Raw genomic sequence first — 17,383 nt, 5'->3', positions numbered from 1 at the left:
AAAACATGGTAGATGTGATCGTCTCTGAAAGGCCCGCAGCTTACAAGAGTGCGGAGCTGGGATGGGCTCCAAGGCAGTGCCCACTCCGCTATACACTTGCCTTCCAGTGAGTACTCAGCCCAGCGAGTCCAGCACCAATGGCACTCACTGAGTGAGCAGAAATCTAAGCCACAGACTCACACATTCCTAGGGGTCCCTAAGAGAACAAAACAGACTCAGAGGTGTGGGCAGGGGACTCAAGCCCTGCTCTGACCCCCAAGAGAAATGTCATAAAGGTGTGTGTCCATGTTTGATGTACATGTGTGGAGGGCTATGGGGCCAGAGATCAGCACTGGATGTGTGTCCATGTTTGATGTATGTGTGTGGAGGGCTATGGGGCCAGCGATCAGAACAACATGTCTTTTTCAAACACTCTCCACCTTGGGTTTTGAGACAGGATCTCTTACTGAACTTGAAGCTTGATTTTGCTAGACTGGCTGGCTCGGAAGCCCTAGGGACCCTCCTGTCTGCTTCCCCAACACTGGGATTATAAGATGTGTTACTGCACCCAGTCCCCCGCCCCTTCCCCAGCATGGGCACTGGGAATTGAACTCAGACTCTCCACTTACATGCCGAGTACTTTACCAACCAAGTCATCTTCCAAGGCCGAGACCTTTTCTCTTTTTGTGCAGTAAAATCTCCTTGACATCCTCTGACCCTCAGACTCTTACTAACCAGGCAGAGATTCAACGCTAGCATCATTCTTTTCTCCCCGAGTCCCCACCCCCACCCATCCTCTGCATTTCTATGTCTCCCCCACCTAACCCCAGCTGACTAGGTCCTGTTCTGGTGTGTCCAGGAGTTACCCACGTTTCCCAACTCAGAAGCGAGCCTGAGTTCTCTCCAGCAGACAGAAATCCTTCGCCTTTAGAGGACAAGATGAAGGGAGGATGTAAGATATCAATGGCTTCTGTTTGCTCTCTGCCACAGGAGAATGTGGCTCAGCAGGATCATGTTCTCTCTCTCCCTTGAGCTCAGAAGCAAGCTCTGAGGTCATCCTAACAAGAGCCCTCTGCCTGTGAAAGACACAGAGAGGGAGAGAGAGGCAGGGTCACGTTACCACACTCTCACTCCTGAAATGGACATTTTGATTCCCTGATGCCAACGATACTTACTGTAAAAGAAGCCATTCTCTGCTCTCAGTCCGTGTTGTTATAACAGAAAGCACGGGCTGGGGAAGTTTACAAAGAACAGAAACCTAAGATCAAAACACTGGTTGTTTCCCAGAGGCCTGGGAAACGACAGCATCTAGGTGTCCTCGCACAGCAGAAGGAGCAGAAGAAGGGCAGAGGGAGGCTGATATCATACCCTCACAAGGCGGAGGAGTGAGGCAGGCCTTATAGGGTAGAGCCCTCATGACAATAACTCTCAAGGTCCCCACCTCTTCACACCACAGTGGGGTGACATTTCAATGTGATTTTTGGACAATCCATAGCACCTGTGCAAGGAATTTCAGTCATTAGAGAAGAGGAATGAGTGTTTGGGAGGTTGGGGACCCTTTTCTTATGTTGCACAAAGTTGGCCCTGCCAGCATTTCAATCCTAGAACCAGAGTCGGGCGGTGGTGGCACACGCCTTTAATCCCAGCACTCGGGAGGCAGAGGCAGGTGGATCTCTGTGAGTTCGAGGCCAGCCTGGTCTACAAGAGCTAGTTCCAGGACAGGAACCAAAAGCTACGGAGAAACCCTGTCTCAAAAAAAAAAAAAAATCCTAGAACCAGGCGCTTGAAAGTCAGACCCTCCAGACATCCCCAGAGGGTATCATTATCCAAAACTTATGTCCATCACACACAGGCTGTGGTGAGTGAAAGGAAAGCCCCAGACGACTCTCACCCATACCATCCCCAGCCCTGCTGTCAGTGGGTGTCGAGGTCCCTGCAAGCAAGGCAGGGAAACATCCAAGGGGGGGTGAATGATGAAACTCGGGACCTCCCATAAGGAAGGTTCTATGGATGGAGGATGCAGAGTACATGGTACCTCTCATAAGGACGGTTCTGTTGATGGAGGATGCAGAATACATGGGACCTCTCATAAGGATGGTTCTGTTGATGGAGGATGCAGAGTACATGGTACCTCTCATAAGGACGGTTCTGTTGATGGAGGATGCAGAGTACATGGTACCTCTCATAAGGATGGTTCTGTTGATGGAGGATGCAGAGTACATGGTACCTCTCATAAGGATGGTTCTGTTGATGGAGGATGCAGAGTACATGGGACCTCTCATAAGGACGGTTCTGTTGATGGAGGATGCAGAGTACATGGGACCTCTCATAAGGATGGTTCTGTTGATGGAGGATGCAGAATACATGGGACCTCTCATAAGGATGGTTCTGTTGATGGAGGATGCAGAGTACATGGGACCTCTCATAAGGACGGTTCTGTTGATGGAGGATGCAGAGTACATGGGACCTCTCATAAGGATGGTTCTGTTGATGGAGGATGCAGAATACATGGGACCTCTCATAAGGATGGTTCTGTTGATGGAGGATGCAGAGTACATGGGACCTCTCATAAGGATGGTTCTGTTGATGGAGGATGCAGAGTACATGGTACCTCTCATAAGGACGGTTCTGTTGATGGAGGATGCAGAGTACATGGGGCCTCTGGTAAGGATGTTTCTATTCCCTGAGAGACAAAGTTCAGGATTAAGGCCTAATACCCCAGATTTCGGAGGATTCAGAAAGGCCGACTCTATAGAATAACAAAGAGCTCACTGGGTTGTTAGACAACATCCACTCTAGCCTTCTGGGTGAAAAAGTGTCAGTCATTTTCTTCCTTTGAAGAATAAAGGCTTTTGTTTTTAACAGTTCTGGGTTTTCTAGTGTTTTCTGTGAGCTGCCTCTCGTATACATAGGACTCAGGGTGTCTTTACAACCTGCAGGGAGGGTTTGGAGACCTGCTGTCCCTAGAGGGCTCTTACTTTTATGAGAATTGCCCTACGGCACAACCCATCCATGGGCACGTAGCACATACTGGGGCTTCAGGAGGAATCTGGAGAAGGCTTGCATTACTCTCCTAGTCTGTGCTCAGATGCCAGCTTTCATGGGAGCCTCTGGGGAGTCACAGCAAACTGCAGAGGAGCAGGGACAAGAAGACGGATGACTATGGCAGGGCTCCGCCTTGTCCAGGTCTGCCATCTGTGAGAGTTTTCCGCTCAGCTTCCTGAGACCAGGGCAGGAAGCAGCTGCCTGCATAGTTCATGTTTGTGCCCACGTCCCTTGCCATTGCGACTGTTTGGGAAATCAAGAATAAAAAAAATTTGCGTCAACACCTACAGGCTTAATATCAGCTTCTTCCCACAGTGAAGTTCCTACACCAGCAGCCTGCTTACAGGTCAGGATTCCTTCAGACATTTCCCGAGTGCCTCATATATACACAAGACAGGCACTGTCTTCATTTTAATGGAACCTTTCAGATAGCATGCCAGGCAGCATGGATGAATCATTCCAACAGTTATAAAAATTCAAAGAGGAAGGGTCAGACTGTGGGGGAAGTGGGGAGCCCAGCTCTGTGCAGGAAAGCCCTTGGCGGAGCCAGACTTGTGCAGAGATGGAGTGTAAAGAAAGCAGAGATTGCACGTTTGCTTCCCGGCCACCCAGACCCAAATAGCCACACAAAAACTGTATTAATTACAACATTGTTTGACCAATAGCTCAAGCATTTTCCTAGCTAGCTCTTATGTCTTAAATTAACCAATTTCTATTAATCTGTGTATCAGTATGAGGCTGTGTCTTACGGGCTAAGGTTCTGTTCTGGCGTCTTTCTCCTTCGGCAGCTACATGGTGTCTCTTTGACTCCACCTTCTCTCTATATATATCTCTGCTCAGACTTCCCACTGGCTCTACTCTGCTGGCATACAGAGGGGAATCCCATATTAATGGAGAAGGCTGGGGGGAGTGCTTCTAAGTAAAACAGACAGTATCACAGGGTTCTGTGTAGCTTCAGATGTCCCATGGGCCTAGAGTAGAGAGGATGGGGAAGGGGAGACTGAACCCACCAGGTTAGGAATGGCAGGAGTGCCCATAAAGAGTGGGGTATGGGGTCTATGTCCAAAGGCATTGTGTAGCTACTGAAGGCGTGGGCTGGAGTTAACTGATAACTCTCACAGGTTTCTCTGACTGCCCAGGAAGGAGTGGAGCCCAAAGCCACTGTTTTCCTTCTTTACTGTCTGCTTGGATGGGTTACCACAGGTCCACCGCACCCCTCTTGCTGAGCTGTCTTGGCATCATCTCTCACCTCAGAACAGGTGGTCACAATCCTGTCAGGAGAGGAGATTTATCAGGGTCACCTGGCCACGCTCTTGGCCTGAGAGCTCCGGGGTATGACAGTAAGCCTGGGAGATGCTTCCTGGAATTATGTTTAACCTGCCATCAGTAACCCAGAAGGCTGACTTCATGGGTTTAAGGAGGAGAAAACACACCAAAATAGCTTAATTCAATCACTTGTCCTCTTCCTGGGTGCTCTGCAGTGTGACTTAATTCTGAAAGCAAGCTACTTGGATCCGAAAGATCTATTCTGCCCTAAAAGGACTATGACATTTGAACTGTGGCTATGGTGCGTGTGTGCGTGTGTGTGTGTGTGTGTGTGTGTGTGTGTGTGTGTGTGCGCGCGCGTGTGTGCGAATATGTGCACATCATATTTGCAGGAGCATACAGCAGCCAGAAGAAGGCATCAGATGCACTGGCACTGGATTTATAGGCGTCTGTGAGTTGCCCTGTGGGTTCTGGGAACACCACCCTGTCCTCCCGAAGAGCAGTGTATGTTCTAACCATCACATCGCCTCTGCCCTGTGGGGGTTCTCTTCAGAGTAACAAACAAAGCCATTTATGTTGATGACACAGCACATCTACTGCCTAACCCGTAGAAGAGACAACTGCAACTCACTGGGATGTTCTCTTGTTTGGGTTTGAGGAGTTCTGTTTTTCTTAAAATGGGAGTAAGTACAAATGCCCATGAAAGCAAAGATCTTAGAGTTTACAAACCTACGATGGCGCCCTGACCCTGGCACCAACTGTAGGTCCCTAGACAAGGACCTGAACCTACCAGAGCCTCTGTATCCTCTCAAAAAAGAGAAGGGAGGGAAGAATCAAAACAGTTGGCTATGTTGACGGCATTTACTTTAGGCGCATAAAGAATGTCCTCAGCAGAACTCTTCCATGGCGAGAGGCCTTCCGAACTGCAGGTGAGGGCTGATTGCTGATCTTCAGTGGTGAGCTCATGAAGCTTGGCTGGACGAGCTGCTTGCACCTCAAAGGCACGCTGGTTGCACTCCTACCAGGAGTGTGCTGGGGAGCCCACGCCGCAAGCCCTTCCCGCAGTGAGGATGGTGGGCTCCCTAACTTTTGCCACTCTGTTGATAACAATATGCTGGTGTTTTGTTTTTCTAAATTCAGAAGTTTATTTTTCAGTCATTGTTAGGGGAGCCCTAAATTCCCAATAAATTAGTGGGTGACAAAGGATTGAGGCAGGTGTTTTATGCACCCCAGGGGAGCGCCTTCTGAGATGCACGGTAGACACCTAACACACATACTAGAGGCTTCAGTCCTTTGGATGTTTTTACATCTTCAAAACTTAGAACAACTCAATGGATCAAAGCTTTTTCATTTTTGTTTCCTTAAATATATATTTCTAGATCCAATAAAGAAAAATCATGTAATTTTTTAATAACTGTCTCAGAGAACAATCTGATGGCAACTTTAGAATCTAGTTGCACTAAGTATAGAAAATGCCAAGGGATAAATCACAACCAGGAAATCAATTACCACTTTCTTAAAAGGCCAGCTACTAGCAAAACCTCTAAACCAAGGGATAAAAGAAAATAGTGTGTCTTAGTCTGTCTCAGCTGCTATGACAAAATAACCTATGCCAGGTAGTTTAGAAACAGAAATGTATTACTCAAGGTCTGGAGGGTGAGAAGCCCCAGATCAGGGCACCAGCAGTTTTGTTATCTGGCAAAGATTTAGTTTCTGCTTCAAAGAGGGTGCCCTTTGGTACTTAGGGGGAAGGCAGTCCTTCCAACTGTTCTATAAAAGCTTTTCATCCATGAGGGTAGAGCCCATGTGATAATTTCTTCCTAAAGGTCCCACCTGTCTTACTATTGCACTGGGCATAACTTTCAGGGTATAATTTATGGGGGACACCAACATTCCACATAGCAGAGTATAGAGCTACATTGAAAGAGTCAGAAAGACTCTAAAGAGAAAAGTCAGGAGGCTTTGGTGGTTCCAGACACCTTGAGATCAGTCAAAAGGGTCACTTGCTGGGCATTTTTAACTCCTTTGCTGACTAGATCTATTAACGTTGTAATAGGATAGGCCATGAGCAGGATACCTTGTCTGAATGTGTGCAGAAGTAGAACAAGATTAAGAGATAAAAATAATGCCACCTCCCCTCAGCCCAGCAGAAACAGGCTGTGACCTGAGGAACCCCAACCAAAGAAAGCTACAAGTCCTCTTGATGGAAAGTGTCACCCTGGCACTTGCTGTCGCCCTAAGGGTGCTGCTTTGTGGGTGCTCGGGATTGTGCAGCTAAACAATCCCCTGGGTGGTGGAATGTAGCCTAAGAAAATGAGACCCAAAGTGAGCTTCACAGAAGAGGGAAAGACATGCGGGGGCTTCTTTTCAGACATCATTACGTCAGCACGCTTTCAGATCATCCACCTCTCCCTCCAACAAAGATGCAACCTCTGCTACCCAGCTCCCTGAGTCTTCTCTGGGATGGAGTTGAGGGGCTATAGAGGTGGCACATTGTTGGAGAGTACTGGTTAATCCTGCAGAGGACCTGCTTCGCTCCTAGCACCCATGTGGTGGCTCACAACCACAGGTAACTCCAGATCCAGATCCAGGGAATATGGTGCCCCCTTTGACCTTCCAGGTCACCAGACACACGTTTTCCATGGAGATATAGCAGACAAAACATCAATATGCATACAATAAAAATAAATAATAACACCCCCCGACAGAATTTCCCTGTGTAGCCCTGACTGTCCTGGAACTCACTTTTAGAGCGCTGGTCTCAAACTCAGAGATCTGCCTGCCTCTGTCTCTGCCTACTGAGCACTGGGATTAAAAGTGTACACTACCACCATCCAGCAATAATAAATCTTAAAAAATATATTTATAGTGAATTCTCAACCTTTCCCATAACTTTGAAATATAATTGTATTTGGAGACAGAACCTTTGAAAGATAATCTGGTTCAGCTGAGATTACAGGCAGGCGTCATGCTCGGTTTGAAACCAGCCTTTTCACACCTTCCCCTTGGACTGCGAGAAAAAACCATTGGTGTGGTTCGTTGTGTTGTTTCTAGCAGAGCAGTACACAACCCATGCATTTTAAGTGTTTAAGAGAACTATTCAAGGGAGAGAAATGGAATGAGAGGGGCGGAGGAGTGTTTGGGGCAACCTGGGAGGAGTATGGATGCCCAGTAACTCACCAGTAGCTACCCACCTTAGAAGCAGCAAGTGTGCATGACATTAGAGGGAGCTGAACTTGTATTATAGCTTAGGTCAGAACAGCCGGAAGTAACTATGGAGACCTGGTGAGGACAGCCTTCAGCTCTATGAAAATCTTGGAGGGGAGATGAATAGGGAGCCGCCACCGAAGGGTCAGAGAGAGCTACGTAAGTAGGCAGAGAGAAGTCATAGGTTCCAGGAAGAACACAGGAAAAGTAAAGCTAGCTAGAGCTGAGGTTCTCTGTCCCTTAGGGCTGCTACTGCCCTCCATAGCCTGTGTGTCACCTGCTGGGTGTCCTTACTGGGGGGAAAATTCAGACCTCATCTCCACAGCACTAGCAGACAGTTGCTGTGGCTGCTTCCCCCAGTTCCAGCCAGTTCAGAAGTTAGGCTTTTCCCCAGCTGTTGCTGTGCTAGTCCAAATGTTTCTCTTCTCTTCAGTCAGTAAAACAGTCTGAAAATGTTGCTCATGGGTTCTTTCCCCTTTTAATACCCGCTCTCTTTGACTATAATCTGGTTGTATAGCCACCTGCACCACCAATTTTAGAACATTTTCATTACCTGGGGGAAAAATACCATACCTATTAAGAGTCATTTTTCATCTCCTCCAATACCCACGCCCTTGGCGATCAAGCTTCTTTCCCGTCTCTAGAATTGCCGGTTTCTGAATATTTTATAAGGTATAATCATAAGCTACCTTCTGTAATTGGCTTCTCAGTCAGCATAATGTTTCAAGCTTAGCTGGTGTATAGCATACATCAGTAATTCCATCATCTGTATTACCAAATAATATTCATCCACTCACCAGCTGGTGGGATGTTTGGTCTATTGCTACTTTTTAGTTACTAGGCGTGGCGAGTCTTCCCTCTTCACCTAAGCAAAACTAGAGAACGCCTCTCAGGACACGTTCAGAGATTAGATTCCATAACGGTTCTAAACCCCACCACCAAATTGGCAACCGAGATTAACCTTTACAAACGTTCGTGTGAAGGCTTCTGTGTGGCTCTTCTCATCTCTTAGGTGTGTACCTAGAAGTGGCCTTGCTGGAACACAGAGGCTGTGTCTTACTTTCTGAAAGCCTGGCACGGGGAAGCAGCCGGAACCCTGCCCGGCACACCCGGCACAGAAGCGGTGTAGGGCTTCCCAATTCTCCACAGCTGCATCACTGCTTAGTCTCCAGCTTTTGTTTTCTTTAATCCTAAGTGGTAACTTCTTACAGCTTGGGATATTCTTGGCTGTTTACATGTGTCCTTTGTGTGAACATCCACTCAGATCTTTTGCTCATATGTTAGTTGAATCATTTGTCTTTTTTCATTATTGGACTGCAAGAGCAGGGGTATAATTTTTGAAAGCTCTCTCCCGTCCTATGGATTACCTCTTCATGTCCATGGCCACCTCTGCATTTGATCATGTCCAATTATGGATTTCATCATTTCTATTTGCGCTTTGGGTCATTTCCCAGGAACTGTTGCCTAACCTAATAGCATGAATATTTGCCAATTATATTTTAAAGAAATATTTAATGGTTTTAGCCTTTACTTTTACATCTTTGGTTCCTTGTAATTTAACTTTTGTGTTGGTTGTGAGGTAGGGAATTCCCCCATTCTTCTGCACATGAGTCTCTAACATATCCGTTGAGAAATTGTTTCCTTTTTGGATGATTTTGGCATCCTTGTCCAAAACCAATTGCCCATGAATGCAAGGGCTACTGAATAGTTTGTTGGGATATCTAATAATACCTATGCCAAAGGTCACATACCATATTATATAACATGCACAATTTGCATTTATTCATCAGACTAAAAAAATGGCAGACAGACACCATCCTATTTGAGTTCATTTTGAAAATTAGAAGACAGACTCTCAGTAAGTGGTTGAGTAGTAATAACTTAATTTATACCTCAATTCAGATGAAATTACCATGGGGCATGTGTTCTGGATCGGAGCCTAGACAGGGCTCTATGAGCCAGGGATCCATCTGATGTGACTTCAGAGACTCTTCCCAAATACAGCGCCAAGGTCTTACACTCTGAGTCCTGTCACTGAGGGAAGGCACTTCTTCATGACTTTGGGCAGACTTTCTAATCACCTTGACCGGGAGGAGCCAGGTGCTGGGGTTAGGGAGCAAGCTCGTTCTCTGTGCGGCTGCCAGCTGCTATTTTAAACCCCTCTCTCTATTCTGCCCCCCTACGTGGCGTCATTTCTAAGCCAGAAGCTTCGGCAGGAAGCCGCTGGTTGCAGTATATCAAGCGTCAGCACATCCGTTTTCTACCTTTTGGCAAAGTCAGTAATTTGGTTTGTCTTTTGGACGGGATAGAAATTGTGTGGAGGATGTTAAAAAAAAAAAAAGAGGCACTCTAGGGGCACACAAATTTTAAGGAGCTAGCAAATTTATCTTCCTTCATTATACTGTTCTGGAATGCACTGTGAGAAAAGAAAGGTTTTGCCTCTAGCCCTGAGGACCAACAGGAGCATTAATCTGTGAGATACAGACAGGCAGGTCTGTACATAGCTACATCTACAGTCATAATATAATAAACCTTTGAAGTCTCTGAAACCCTCTGCCTCAGAGTCTAGGGTGCTTTCAGAAATCCACGTTCCCGAGGCTCTCCTGAATCAGAAGTCTGGGCAGCAGATGTTAGGATCTGTGTTTGAGGACACCCTTGGAGGGTCTCCTACACCCCGAGATCGAGAGCTGCCGACTTGGGAGCTTCCCGAGAAGGAAGCACTTCCATCCCTAATGTCAGAAAAGCAGATCTGGAGTTAAACTTTAATTTCCGCTCCAGGCTGGAGTCGGCAGACAGTGGTACAATGGTAGATGCACAGATGGGGCCCGGTGCCTCACACCACACAGGGGCCACCTTTATTGGGTGAGAATAAAGGACTCCTGGCTCGCAGGGCACTGTGAGGATTAAACGGGACAATGCACACAGAGGCTCTAACGATGTCGGACACAGCCATTGTTATTTATTTATGTGCATATCATTTATGGCACGGCACCAGCTGTCTCTCCCCAGGCCCCTCTCATTAGCCTCCTTGGTTACATTCTTGACTTAGGAGTCGCACAATCAGCTAGGTGCTTCCCCATTGACCTATGGAGCCTGATAGAAGAGCTGAGAAATTCTGATGACCAGCTGAAACAGGGTCAGCCAGGCCACTGACCACTGCCAGGTGTAGTCTTTTCAGGACAACCAGCAACAAACCCAGTGGTCCTATCGTAAGGATTTAACTTGTATTTCTCAGTTCTAAAACGTGCCAAAATTGATAAGTACAGAACATCACAAAAAAGCAGTATCTTCCCCTTCATTATCCAGAATTGTACCCTATGCAAACAAACCCTGCTGGTTGCTCTCAGCTGCAGCAGGTATCTCTGCATGGTGCAGCCAGATGGTGTGCAGGCCCTGCTGGGCTCCGAAGGGCCCTGGCTTGGCCTCAGTGGCTGCCATCTTGAAATTCTTAGTTATTCTCTCCTTGAGCTTGAGTCTTACCAGTGAAATTCAATGCCCGAGTGCAGCACCCTACTGTGAGCCAAGCCCTGATGGCCATCTAGCCTAGGCTGGTGGAGGAGGGCAGACACCCTCACGGGCTGCTCCCTCACCCCATAACTCCTGCAGCATCTGGCTGGCTTCTCCGGCTCTTGGCAGGTCCCCTCCGTGCTTCACGGGCCTTTTTCGCTTACAAATAAGGTACCTTTTATGCTCTGTGAATTCCCCCCTTGTCCTCCCCTTGCTTTTCAGTGAGGCTGTTTATTTAAAGTTCTATGTTTCTTGGCATTTGTCACGGGATACGCTTGCTCAGTCCTATTGGTGGAGATGGGGGGAGGGGAGGAACCCAGTGTAACCTACAAGCAAGCCACTTTAGTTCTAGGAATTTATCCCAAGAGAAAACTAAGTAAAATTATTAATCAAAAGGAGTATTATTCCAGTAACATTATTGCTAGGAAGTTAGAGGGGGTTGAGTAAATGACGCCCTTTCCATACAGCCAGCAGACGTGTTAAAGATAACATGGCTGAATGGGCAACGGTGAGGAAAAGCTGTCATCAGTGTGGTAATGAAAAAATATCAAAAAAAATAAAATAAAAAAAATAAAAAATATCAAGCAACAAAATTACTTTAAAATCTCATTTTTATATAAAAAGACACACATTTACATGGTGTAGTAATAAGAGCGGCGGCGGGGCTGCGTCCCCAACACCCCAGCCGCCTGCCCGGCTAGCTTATGCCCCGAAATAATTACACGGACACTGTATTCTTTTAAACACTGCTTGGCCCATTCTCTTCTAGGCTAATTCTCACATATTAATTCAGCCCATTTCTAATCATCTGTGTGTAGCACCCTAAGGTGCGCTCACCGGGGAGATTCTAGCCTAGTCCATCCTGGGTTGGAGCTTCATCCTGGGAGCGGGGCATGGTGTCTCTCTCAGGCGTCTGCTCCTGAGAGGAGAGCTTTCCAGTCTCTGACCTCACTTCCTCTTCCTCCCAGCGTTCTGTCCTGTCTACACCTCCCACCTATCTTCTAACCAATAAAATGGGCCAGGGCAGTGCCTTTATTAGCCAATGACCTTCCTCCATCAACATGGTAGTTTTCTGGGAGGCGTTTGGGCTGCCCTCTTTTCTGCCATCTTGGGATTGTTTATAATGCCTGCCATTTGCAGCCTCTGGTGCCATCCTCTCCTTGCCTTCCCAGGTGTGCTGGAAGATGGACTGTCCTCCAACGGCGTACTCCGATCTGCCGTCCCAGGCGGAATAGCCAACCCAGAGAAGAAGATGACCTGTGGGACACAGTGTCCCAACTCCCAGAGCCTCAGCTCAGGCCCTCTGACCCAGAAACAGAATGGCCATTGGCCCACAGAGGTAGGGGCGCGGCCACAGAACCAACTGGGGACTGGAGAATGGGTGGCGTTTACTTTAAGTCAGGACTGCTGGCTTTGGGGATGGAGATTCTCCACCCTCCCTCACTTAAATCCTCTCCCGTGGGCTGAAGGGTTTTCGTTAACTTGCAGAAATGTGTCCTCGAATGAATCAAGTAATGAAGCCTGTGGTAAGAAGCAAACTTGGAGTTTTACCTCACACCCTCCAACCACTTGGTCAGTGCAAGGGTCCCCGAGGGAGATTCTTGTAAAATATCATAACATCGTTACTTTTAAACCCTTGCTGTTGGCAAGGCAGAAGGCTGTGGTCCCTGGAGCTGGCTGTCATCTCTTACCTTTTTCTCCCTGGAGCTCTTGGTTGGATGCCCTCCTCCTGCTGTGCCTGGCTCCTCCATGGCGGGGCTGCAGCCTAGAACAAAAGTTCTGAGGAGACTGGGCTCTGTGCCCTCTCTTCTTCCTCCTACCAAATTCCCCCTCCCATTTTCTCATGGTCCCTGAAGTCCCCCACTTACTGTCTGCTTCAGAATGTAGGGCTCCACCTTCCCCTGAGGACACAGCTTCCCACCCAGGGATGGAATTCTTGCTCTCGTAGGTTGCTTTTGAGGCTTTGATCAGCAAACTGGTTGCAAACTCATCTCTGAAGTTCATTAACTGGGTAGACTTGCAGGAGTCAATCTCTCAGACCCTCAAGGTTCTTTAAACATATAACGGAAATGAAATAATACCCCAAGGAACAGAAGACGAGTCTGCTCTTGTAAATTGAGATACGCATAACAGTGGCAAGGAGTCCAAGCAGGATAGCTTGGCACTCAACACAAAACGGAGCCCTACTGCTAACTGGGGAGGTAGTTGAGAGCGTCTTCCTAGGGCCTGGCATTGACTACTTTGCCTGTGCATAAGCTGACCTCTAGGAGAACCGAGTCATCATTGATATATCCCAAGGCAGTCTGGGCTCCACAGAACCGTGCTCACCAGTTTGGTGAGAGTTCTAGTGAAGGTTCCGGTATGTGGCCCCTATCCTCCTCCCCGTACTGGGGTCTCCACTCTTACAGCCAGAATGAGCTCTAGCAGAGAGGTGGCAGATTGACCTGGGAAGTGGCCTGAGCCCTGTGCTTGTTTTCCCGTGTATTGGATGGCATGGATAGTACTACATAAGTGATGAGATGGGTGTGATCCCTTTCCACTGAACAAGGTGAAGCAAAGCATCAGAACACCTGGGTCGGGACTGGAGCCCCAGGGGCAGAGTCAGTCCCCAGCACTGGGAAATCAGAGTACCCAGAAGATGGAGCGAGAAAGATTAAAAGTTCAAAGTTATCCTGAGCTACATTTTCACAGCGGTGAGAAACCAACACGCACACGTTGAATACCACAATTCTAATTTCAAATTTGAATCTCTTCCTGAGCGAGCAGCACGCAGTACAACCTTCTTTCACGATGCTGGCCAGCAACAACGAAGAAGGTAGCAGCTTTCAGACAGCCTGGAAATCACCAGGGACCCAGCTGAGAGCCCGCAGTGAGCTGCGTCTTTAAGCTGGAGCATTCGGAATGTTAGAAGTGCTACATACATTTCTCAACTTGTATTGGGTTTACTAGTATGTAAGTCGCCACGAGGTTGGAATTTTACTGCACTTCCCCTGGTGCACCGTCACCTGGATGATGGATCTTCTCCAGCAGCCGCCTTTGGAGAAGCATGCAGCCAGCCTCAAGCACACACCTCCTGCAGTTTTCAGATTTACCAGAAAAATGCGTGGATTAAAGACGAACCTTGCTAGGCCTCTAGAGTTTCCTCATTAGTTCCTACGAGCACTTTCAGGTTCCCTTTGAGTGCTGTTCAGATGCCAGGCACTGTTTGAGTGCCAAGAACCCGGGAGTGGGAAAGAGAGAGGCACTGTTTCCTCCAAGTGCCAGCTGCCTTCAGCATGAGAGTCAGATCAGAAGATAGATGACGTTGTCGCAGACTTGACTGTGTTCTGAGAGACCTGGGAAGTCACCACTGCGGGTAGTGACTTCTCTGTTAGCACCTATGCCCCTCACGGGCTCACATTCGCTTCTGAAGGGCGATGGGACTTGATGAACAGTATCAATGATGGCGAGCAACATCCTTTGTGTTTGGACAAACAAACCTTGTATTTTTTCCTTCAGTTCATTCTGGTCCATGTTTTCTGGCCAGCAAACAATAGGTGTTAACTGGAAGAACAATCGCACCAACAATGGTCTTTCACAAGTTGGAGCTGACTGTCTCAGTAGGGAGCTCTTTGTATGCCCTGCTTCCCTTGATTGTGTGGGGCCATATTGACCCCAGAACATTTAAGAGATCATTGGTCATTGGCTTATTCTCCTTTACCCCATCCTGTGCTCCACAAACAACACAAGAGGCGTCTCTGTTGCTCTCTGTTAGGTAAGGGAGTCTAAGAACTCTGGGCTCTCCAAGCACATCCTCTACACCTTGATATGCCATTTTCTTCGGACTAACAGCTCATCTCATCCCTTAAAAGTCAAACAGACAAAACTCTCTCAAGGCCAGCTCAGCAGGTAAGGGTGCTTCCTACCAAGCCTGAGTCTGATACCAGGAACCTGTGTGGTAGAGAGAACCAATTCCTGAACCTTATCCTCTGATCTCCACAGGTACTCTAAGGCAAACGTGCAAACACACACACACACACACACACACACACACACACACACACACACAAACACACACACAGAACTCTCCACTGGGGCTGGAGAGATGGCCCAGCAGTCAAGAGCACTTGTTGTACTTGCAGGGAACTGAGATTCAGTTCCCAGTACCCACATGGTGGCTTTACCACTGTGTGAGGTACAGAGTGTCTATGCTCAGAGATAAACACTAGGAGAACCAGGAATGTAAAACATGCAAGGTTGTCTCTTCAAAGAGAGAGATGTATCATCTGTTTCCTGCCCAGAGGTTGAGAGTGGAAACGGTTGATGGCCTGGCAACCTTTGCACTGTCTGCGTGGCCAAGACCACACTGGATGCCCCCCCACCCGAGACCCTTATCTTGAGCTTGTTTTCTCAGCCGATCTAGAGAACCCGTGTTTACACATGATGTCACATGCACTTTACAGAGAGTTTCAGTGTAGTCATGTTCTAGGTTTTATGGGGCACTCAGGATTGAAACTCACCGGATTGTGCTGTGCTTAAACATGTCTAAAATAAACTACGTGGGATCAGGCTCTCGACGTTTGAACAACACTGGCTTCCCCGTTTTGTTGACTAGAACTGCCTCTTGATTGGTTAGGGTGTTTACAGAGCATGCCCACTTGCTTCCATGCATGCCCACTCCCCGCTCCCACCCTCACCCCTCCAGCCATGTGTAACTCCAGTCTCAGGGAATCTGACGCCCTCTTCTGACCTCTGCAGGGGCATAAATACACAGAGGGAAAAAAATCTAAGCGAAACCAAACCAAACCAAACTCCCTCAGATATTAGTCAGAGGTAGAAATGCCACTTGAACACAGCTCTCATCACGGAGACTCAGCATGTGGCTGGCTGCCCACGAGACTTTAATGTCTCCAAAGCTCCAAAGCTTTATTGTTCTTGGCAAAGTGACCAGACGCTAATGGAATCACCCATTGTCTGGATTAATTCTCGGCTAAGGGACTTACTACAGAAGTTTCCACCCCCAGAGTCTGGCCAACAATGGTGGCAATGTGTGGCCTTCTATAGGAAGAAGGGGTGAAGCCCCACAGAGTTCAAAGAAAAGGGTCAGCTTGGGGTTTCTCTCAGACTATGGTAAAGTGAGGGCATCATGGAAGAGCTTGGGAGGAAGCTCTCTTAGGAAAACAGAAGCAGGAGGCTACATGGAGGGAGGGAACAGATGGAACCATGGGGGGGAGGGGACCAGAGGGAAGGCTGTCCCTAGGGCACTTGGGAGCTCTGAGCAGCCCACGCCTGGGAAAAAGGAAGGGATCTATTATAGCCCTGTGAGAAGTTTCTGTAGCGATCTGGCCTGCAGCAAAACCAGTTCAGTTAGAAGGTGCTCTGGCCACAGCCCTCCTTATTCATTATGTTCTCCCTTTGACTTTCCAATCCTCTTAGGGTTGAATGCACCTGCTCGGTGCTCATAACCACATGCTGGCTGAGCGAGACTAACCTAGCAGCTCACTGAGATTAAAGGGGGCGTGGCTCCCCCTCCCCCACCCCCCATCCCAGACACCAGCTCTGCTCTGACATCACTGTGTTGAGGCATCTCTGTGACCATCCCAGAGATCATCTCCCCTGAGGCTCATGGGGGAAAAGCAAGGCGTCCTTGTGACCCTTAGCGAAGCCCAGTAGGTTAGGTCAAAGCAGGTCTGCTCTGCTGTGGAAGGCTAGCAGCTGGCCTCTCGTGGAGTTGAAGCATCCCCTGATTAACCCCAGGTTAATGCTCTAAAACCCATGGACTTTGGGGACTAGCGGTTTCTTTAGCGGAAATCTGACAGAAGCCTAAGGCCTCGCCATGCAGCCTGCAAAACCCTGCTCTCTAATCCTCTGAGAAGAAAGGGAGAGGAACTAACATGCCTGGCCTACTATGTGCCAGACACTATATATGTCATTGTTTTTTTAAATTTGTTTGTTTGGTTTGATTTGGTTTTCTCGAGACGGGGGTTCCTTGTATAACTTCCCCAGCTGTCCTGGAACTCACTCTGTAGACCAGGCTGGCCTTGAACTCATAGAGATCCACCAGCCTCTGCCACCCAAGTGCTGGGATTAAAGGCATGCACCACCACTGGCATTGTTTTTAACTGCCATGACTCGGAAAGCTTACGTGTCCTTCCTGACCTGGGAAAACAGAGGCCCATCCAGCAGGATACAGCGAGCTGTGCTATGGCCTCCCAAGCTCATGCCTTTTCCTTCATTACCTAAATCACAGTGTTGGAGGAGTCAGTGCGAGCTTGATCAGAGTTCATCAGGATGTGGGACTTGGAGTCACCATCTTTCTTTTGGATTATCACCTACAGGCCACTGTCCTCAGCAAACCGCATCAGCCTGAATGCCTTCAGATGCCCTGATGTGCGAACAA

General features: G+C 48.0%; 1 protein-coding gene across 2 annotated transcripts in view; it reads left to right on the top strand.

Moving 5' to 3' along the window:
- Baalc (BAALC binder of MAP3K1 and KLF4) overlaps nt 1-17,383 on the top strand; it is a 51,920-nt gene that overhangs the window by 28,645 nt on the left and 5,892 nt on the right. Inside the window, exon 2 of one of the 2 annotated variants that reach the window (XM_041637756.1) lies at nt 12,177-12,343. The exons of the other annotated variant lie outside the window; for it this stretch is intronic. Within the exon in view, the coding sequence (XP_041493690.1) occupies nt 12,177-12,343 (167 nt within the window). The remainder of the gene's footprint in view (nt 1-12,176; nt 12,344-17,383) is intronic. 2 annotated transcript variants of the gene reach the window in all.

Source organism: Microtus oregoni, unplaced genomic scaffold (genome assembly GCF_018167655.1).
Source record: "Microtus oregoni isolate MIOR12 unplaced genomic scaffold, Mior012 000053F_ref0000044, whole genome shotgun sequence".
In the NCBI taxonomy this organism is placed as follows: domain Eukaryota; kingdom Metazoa; phylum Chordata; class Mammalia; order Rodentia; family Cricetidae; genus Microtus; species Microtus oregoni.
Note: the sequence above shows the minus strand (reverse complement) of the source record. Positions and strands in the feature narration are given on the sequence as shown.